The sequence below is a fragment of the Schistocerca gregaria genome, chromosome 11 (assembly GCF_023897955.1).
Source record: "Schistocerca gregaria isolate iqSchGreg1 chromosome 11, iqSchGreg1.2, whole genome shotgun sequence".
In the NCBI taxonomy this organism is placed as follows: Eukaryota; Metazoa; Arthropoda; class Insecta; order Orthoptera; family Acrididae; genus Schistocerca; species Schistocerca gregaria.
The window spans coordinates 101,446,231-101,453,828 of record NC_064930.1 but is presented as its reverse complement, the minus strand read 5'-3'; the positions used below and the strand labels follow the sequence as shown (position 1 = coordinate 101,453,828).

General features: G+C 42.2%; 1 protein-coding gene across 1 annotated transcript in view; it reads left to right on the top strand.

The window, feature by feature from the left end:
• Window positions 1–558: 558 nt before the first annotated feature.
• Window positions 559–7,598, top strand: part of LOC126295193 (uncharacterized) — an 83,830-nt gene continuing 76,790 nt past the window's right edge. Inside the window, exons 1-2 of the mRNA XM_049987497.1 lie at window positions 559–642; window positions 7,265–7,327. Coding sequence (XP_049843454.1) covers window positions 7,286–7,327 — 42 coding nt within the window. The 5' untranslated portion in view covers window positions 559–642; window positions 7,265–7,285. The remainder of the gene's footprint in view (window positions 643–7,264; window positions 7,328–7,598) is intronic.

The window sequence follows — 7,598 nt, the reverse complement described above, 5'->3', positions numbered from 1 at the left end:
GCGCTGTTGGCGAGGTAGGCAACAAAATCGAGGCGAAGTGTCGCAACTGTTATGTTACCCAGGTAGCTCTGATTCTAAGGAGGTTATTATGATCTCCGGGGTATTTCCTTTCTTCCGCATTGATTGACTTTGACCACAGTGGCAGTCTGTACTGGGCAGCTGAGTGGTTCCCAATTTCCCATAATTCATTTGTACGGAATTACGTTGCATTTTCCGTGTAATAAATAATTAGATGGTAGAGACACGAAATTAAGGAAAGACGCATATTGAGTCTGGAACGAAGTCAATACTTATTTTTATTAACACGGCTGGACTAGCTCGAATGAAGCAGTTTGCAAATACCTTGTAATGACGATGTGATAAGTGTTTGTTCAACTATTATATTAATTTAATTTCATTTATTGGGCACATTTGAACCATAAGTTTGTTCCACATTTAATTGTCTGTGATTGCATAATTTTTTGCATCTCTGGGTATGGTTTGAAATAGCCTTAGAATTTCATTAGCAATTATTTCAGGTTATATGTATCAGAACCAAGCACTTATTTTCAGTGAGCGTTTCCACATTGCGAACAGGAGGTGATTAGTGCACAATTATGTACCCATGCTGTTGGTCAGCTAAGAAAAATACCAGATCTACGTGTACGTATGTCATGTGTTTGCTGTTTTCGTCGTGCCCGATAAAATTACTAAATGTGTCCTGTGATTTAGCAACAGAACCGGCTTAATTTTTGATGTGTCGTCGGAAATTGGCGGAAAAGTTTCTGTATTCTGTGGTAGTTACAGAAAGTTAAGGTCAATGTGAAATACTTTGTGACTGACGAAAATAGGCACCAAATGAAGTTCGCACAGCCGCTGCATTAGTATTGTTATATTGACTTGCGTTGTGCACGCGATGATAGTTAACAATATTTGTGAAGGGATGACCAGGAACAATGAGAGCTTACAGTAATCTGATGTGTAGCTCGTCCAGGTTGTAGAGCGAACAGTTGTATTGTCGACTCGTCCGAATACATTTGCCCATGTTAGTACTGACAGCGATTGGTTATGCTGAGATGAAGAATGCTGTAGAGGGAATTCATTGTGTTGCGTTTTGCATGGGTTATCCGTGAGCCTGTCTGCTCCATAGTTACGTAAATCAATTGTTAACTGCTGTTTATTGTGGCGTTAGCAGCCAGTAGCCACTAAGTAATTTTATGCTTCGAGATTTAGTTTGGTGTTTTAATGTCTAGATTTGTTTCTTTTTTAGAAATTTGTATTACAAATGGGTATGATGAAGTAATATATGAGTAGGGCTTTGCTTGCTAGAGTGTATATGATATGGCTACTACTGTAGATCACTGGTATGGCTTTCTGGATGACTTGTTTAGATGCTATATTTGTGGTCAGTTTTTAAGTTGACGAAAGTTGCTTTCTCAGACAAGAGGGAGAGTGGTTTTATTGCAAAGACAAAATTGGGCAGTCTGTTTGTCATGGTGCCTGGTGGAGAAATCTAAATTTCTGACCTACAATATTGTTTTCTTGGTGTATTTTTTTGCTATTGCTCAATTAATTGGTTTTGTACCTTCAAAGTTCTTGTTAGAAATCTTCCTGTTCTTGATTTTAGTTTTGTTGATAGGTATATTCAGAATTTATTAAATATAGAGAAGTGGTAGGGGGACCAAGAGCTGTTGAGGACCTTAAATACTACTAAATGAAAGTGTAGTTGGTAGTAGAATTTAGAACCCTAAAAAGGAAATGTTGGTAATTCATATAGTAAAAGAATAAAGGAGTGTTACGGTTTTAACTATGAAATGTTTGCAATGCATTATAACCAGTAGATCTTCACATTACCACTCTAAATATTTGGTATCATATAAAGTACTTGAATGTTAATATCATCACAGAATTAAACTGTGTAATGTGGTCTCAAATATGACATTTGTAACACAAAAAATATTCCTATGGATTTGGTGCTCATAAGACAGAATGAAGGTCACTGTTAGCATCTGGCAAATTAAAATATGCTACAGTTAATGATTGAACACAATTTTTGATTCAGTTTATCTGAAATTAGCAGGATTTTGAAGTTTTCAGTGTGTGGCTATCAATATTTTGTGGAAAATTCTTTCATCATTAAGCTTGCTTTGAAAATGTATCCTCCATTTCTTCCTCTTTCCTCATCACCTTAGCCAGCTTCATCCTGACCCACAACTTCTTCACTTTTGAAGGCCAGACATATGAACAATTAAAGGGAACAACCATGGGTACTAGGATGGCCCCCTCGTATGCCAACCTATTTATGGGTCACTTAGAGGAAGCCTTCTTGGTTACCCAAACCTGCCAACCCAAAGTCTGGTACAGATTTATTGATGACATCTTCATGATCTGGACTCACAGTGAAGAACAACTCCAGAATTTCCTCTCCAACCTCAACTCCTTTGGTTCCATCAGATTCACCTGGTCCTACTCCAAATCCCATGCCACTTTCCTTGACGTTGACCTCCATCTGTCCAATGGCCAGCTTCACACATCCGTCCACATCAGACCCACCAACAAGCAACAGTACCTCCATTATGACAGCTGCCACCCATTCCATATCAAACGATCCCTTCCCTACAGCCTAGGCCTTCGTGGCAAACGTATCTACTCCAGTCCTGAATCCCTGGACCATTACACCAACAATCTGAAAACAGCTTTCGCATCCCGCAACTACCCTCCCGACTTGGTAAAGAAGCAGATAACCAGAGCCACTTCCTCATCCCCTCAAACCCAGAACCTCTCACAGAAGAACCCCAAAAGTGCCCCGCTTGTGACAGGATACTACCTGGGACTGGATCAGACTCTGAATGTGGCTCTCCAGCAGGGATACGTTCCTAAAATCCTGCCCCGAAATGAGATCCATCCTTTATGAAATCCTACCCACTCCACCAAGAGTGTCTTTCTGCCGTCCACCTAACCTTCGTAACCTCTTGGTTCATCCCTATGAAATCCCAAAACCACTTCCCTACCCTCTGACTCCTACCCTTGCAACTGCCCCTGGTGTAAAACCTGTCCTATGCACCCTCCCACCACCACCTACTCCAGTCCTCTAACCCGGAAGGTGTACACGATCAAAGGCAGAGCCACGTGTGAAAGCACCCATGTGATTTACCAACTGACCTGCCTACACTGTGATGCTTTCTATGTGGGAATGACCAGCAACAAACTGTCCATTTGCATGAATGGACACAGGCAGACAGTGTTTGTTGGTAATGAGGATCACCCTGTGGCTAAACATGCCTTGGTTCACAGCCAGCACATCTTGGCACAGTGTTACACCGTCCGGGTTATCTGGATACTTCCCACCAACACCAAGCTATCCGAACTCCGGAGATGGGAACTTGCCCTTCAATATATCCTCTCTTCTCGTTATCCACCAGGCCTCAATCTCCGCTAATTTCAAGTTGCCGCCACTCATACCTCACCTGTCATTCAACATCATCTTTGCCTCTGCACTTCTGCCTCGACTTACATCTCTGCCCATAGTCTTTGCCTTTAAATATGTCTGTGTGTGTGTGTGTGTGTGTGTGTGTGTGTGTGTGTGTGTGTGTGTGTGTGTGTGTGTGAGGGCGCGCGCGCGCGTGTATATACCTATCCTTTTTGCCCCCCTACGGTAAGTCTTTCTGCTCCCGGGATTGGAATGACTCCTTACCCTCTCCCTTAAAACCCGCATCCTTTCGTCTTTCCCTCTCCTTCCCTCTTTCCTGAAGAAGCAACCTTTGGTTGCGAAAGCTCGAAATTTTGTGCGTGTGTGTTTGTGTGTTATTTTATTGTGCCTGTCTACCGGCGCTTTCCCGCTTGGTAAGTCTTGGAATCTTTGTTTTAATCTCTCTCTCTCTCTCTCTCTCTCTCTCTCTCTCTCTCTCTCTCTCTCTCTCTCTCTCTCTCTCTCTCATATATATATATGACATGACTGCATCTAAGGGGAGCAGAAATCTGTTGAAATGAGTGGTGGGGTAAAGAGGCAGGTTGGGGTGGGGGTGCTGTGGCGACTGTGGGATTGTGGAAGGACATGGTGGGGGACAGGATAGGGCTGCTAGGTGCAGTGTAGGGAGGCTGCACAAGGGGCCAGTGGTGAGTAGTGGGATAGGTGTGTGCAGTGCTGGAATGGGAGAAGGGTAGGGAATAGGTGGAGTGGAGTATACATACTAGTGTAGGTTGAGGTTGGGGGGTTTGGAAATGAATGATATGTTGTAGAAAGAATTTTCATTAGCATAATTTGGAATGGTGGTGGTGGTGGTGGTGGTGGTGGTGGTGGTGGTGGTGGTGGTGGTGTGTGTGTGTGCGCGCGCGTGTGCGCGCTCCCAAAGATGGAATCTTTGTTCTTATGGGCTAACACCTTCAGCCTGTTACCTGCAACCTACCCTACCACAAAAGATACAATCATTTCCTTCACTGAATCTGAACAGTTAGTTTTCCTTTACCACTTGGCATCCTGCTCATCGTTGTCAATGCTATCATCCTCTGTGCTTACATTCCCAACACCCATGGCCTTCTGTTACTGAACATTACTTTTCCCGCTGTGTGGCTGCCTCCAAATCGACAGCCCCTTCCTGGTCACCATGACCAGCTACAGCATCACCCATAATTACATCTCCTTTGAAGTCATCACCGATGAACTAATCTGCAGTACATCAAAGGACATTTGTATGGCTCCATATTATGCCCAATTTATTCATAGTATGCCAAGAGGATTCCTTTCTAACCATACAGAATCGAAAAACCTTCACCACATCAAGATTTATTGATGACATCTTTGTGATCTTATTGGTTTGTTTATTGAACCTGATCTGATTAGGGCCCTCAGGTCCTCTATTAAATTGGACCATAGTTTCACATATACAGTGTTCCCAAAGATGGAATCTTTGCTCTTATGGGCTAACACATATTTTCCTGAAGATAAGTTTAAATATGACAAATACTATTAAAATGATTTGGGTGTCTGGAAGTAGCAGTGTGAGTAAATAATACTACGAACTAAAAGTTAATACTGACAGTACTTGTACCACTGCAGTTCCTGCCATAGTTGTGCTGGTAGCAGTGGTGATGAAAGAATTTGTAGGTGTGAGGTAGATTTTTGTGGTATATGGAGTTATGGGGAAAGGAAATTTAAGGAGACTCCACCAGCTAAGAATATTGGGAAAATAGGTGGTTTGAAGGAATATACCAAAAGTCTCACTGTGGCCTGCACAGCGTAAAATTTCCCTTTGAACCATTGCCATAAACCGATCCCCCGTGCGTTGTCTTGCCCGTCACCGTACCGTCTCCCACATATCCACTGTCTGGCCACAAATGAGCACTCCCCTTGCAGGGCTGGAGCAACTGAATCACATTATTTGCCAGGATTTACACTACCTCTCATGTCCTGAAATCGGGAATAATCTCTCCACCGTTCCCACAATGCTATTTTGTCACCAATTGAACTGACAAAACGTCCTTGGCCTCCACTACTCCAGCCCTGCTCCCAGCCTCTTGCCTCATCTATCAGACTTACATGCAGGACATGCATGTTCGCTCCAGCTGAAATCTCCATCACAAAGGCAAAAGCAACCATGTGATTGGCAACTACCAGCCTGAAACCACTGTGCTGTTTTCTACATAGCCGTGGCAACTAACAAGATCTGTCTGCATGAGTTACCACTGCCAATATGTGGCCAAGAGAGCTGGACCACCCACTTCCTGAAAGTGCCTCCCAACATGATGTTCTTCACTTCAATGACTGCTTCACAGCCAGCACCATCCGGATTCTACCTTCTAATGCAACGTACTGTTTCCTGTAACCCCTCTGGACTCAACTTTTGCTAGTCCATGTCCTCTACCCATATCCCCTTCCCTGCTATCACCACACACACACACACACACACACACACACACACACACACACACCTTCTATCCTGCCAGTGAACTTACTCCTTTTTCCCTTCTCAATTTCTCTCCTCACCTTCCCCTCCCACATTACAGCTTCCCATTACTTAATTTAGCAACCCATACTTTGTCTGCCACATCCTTACATGCTCTCTCAGGGAACACAGTATCTCCCCCCCCCCCTCCTCCACCCCCTCCCCCCACCCATACCCTGCTATCACTCTCTCCTCCTGCCCCATTCCGCCTCATACCCCACCACCCACCCTAACAGATTGTTGCTTATGCCAAAAGCAAGTGCAGTCATGTCCCAGTGCCTGGAGACAGTGGCTATGTGTGTGTGAGTTGTGTTCCCTTGAATGTTTTCTGTGGTTCAGGAGGAGGACTTTGTCCAGAAGCTCAATGGCATTTTTAGCACTTTCATTGTATCTGTCTGTGAGTCACTATAGAAAGTAAATGTGCCAAATTTCACATTGATGGGAAACTGAACTGGAAAAATGTACTAACCAAATCTGCAAAAAATGTTCTTAAGAATATTCTACCTCATGTGTAAACTGAGAGGAGTGTTTAGTTGTAATACTCTGTATGTCATATTTTGGTCCCTTTGTCAGATGTGTGTTCATTCCCCTCATACCAGTAACATAAGAGTGATATGCCGGGCTGAACATGTAGTGCTGTCTCTATTTGTTTACTAGACTTAGAATACTAATAGTTTTGTATATCTCTGACTGTCTGCATCAGGAAGAGTGGTAAAGAATGAGTTGTCAGAAAGCAGTTTACAAACAAGATACCATAAGTAATGCAGGCATCCACATCCCAAGGCATAGGCTATTAACAACAAGAAACTCTCACAAAGTGAATAGCCTCAAAAGTTTTATTTATTATTCTCTCCATGCTTCACCCATGTACTTAAAATTTCAAATTAAAACTGTGTGATTGGCTGATAGAAAATCCATGTTACAATTAGAGTTGTATGATGTGGGTGTTGTTGATTTTAATATTAAAGATTCTAGTTGTACCCAGTGATTTCACTCCACTACTGTTATTTTCATATGATAAAGCACATTTTATGTAAAATAGTTAATAAGTAAATAAAGATTATGGGACTATAAAATATGACTTGAAAATAGCAGCATAGGAAAATGATGAAGTGCAAGATACTAATAAATTTTCAGGTATGTTGTAACTGATCTTTCATATAGCTTTTAGATCACTATCAATGAAATGCACCTTACTGTCACTGAGAAGGTCACTCTTTGAAAATGAGTCCTTTAATCTTTAGAAGTACCATAGACGTAATATATGTGATACTTTTGTGTAATATATGTAGAATAGCCTTCTTACAAGAACTCCTTGCAGATTGTTTTACTGTTTACTGCAGGTACAGTTGTATACATCCACCATGAAAGTAGAAGAAGAGTTGGATGAGCATGTGAATCAAGAGGTAATTCTAGAATTTGAGTGACTGAAATTAAGTGGTGTTATGTTATAGGTCAGTTTTGGTGAATATAATGTAGATTGCCTTGATGCAGTTGTCCATGCTAATATATCCTCCATAAACCTCTTAATCTCTGAAAGACTATCACCACCTACGTACATTTGAACTTGCTTCTTGTCTTCATACCAAAGTCTCCCTCTATAGTTTTTACCCTCACATATCCCTCCATCACCATCTTGACTATTCCTTGAAGCCTCAGGAAGTGTGCTTACTAACA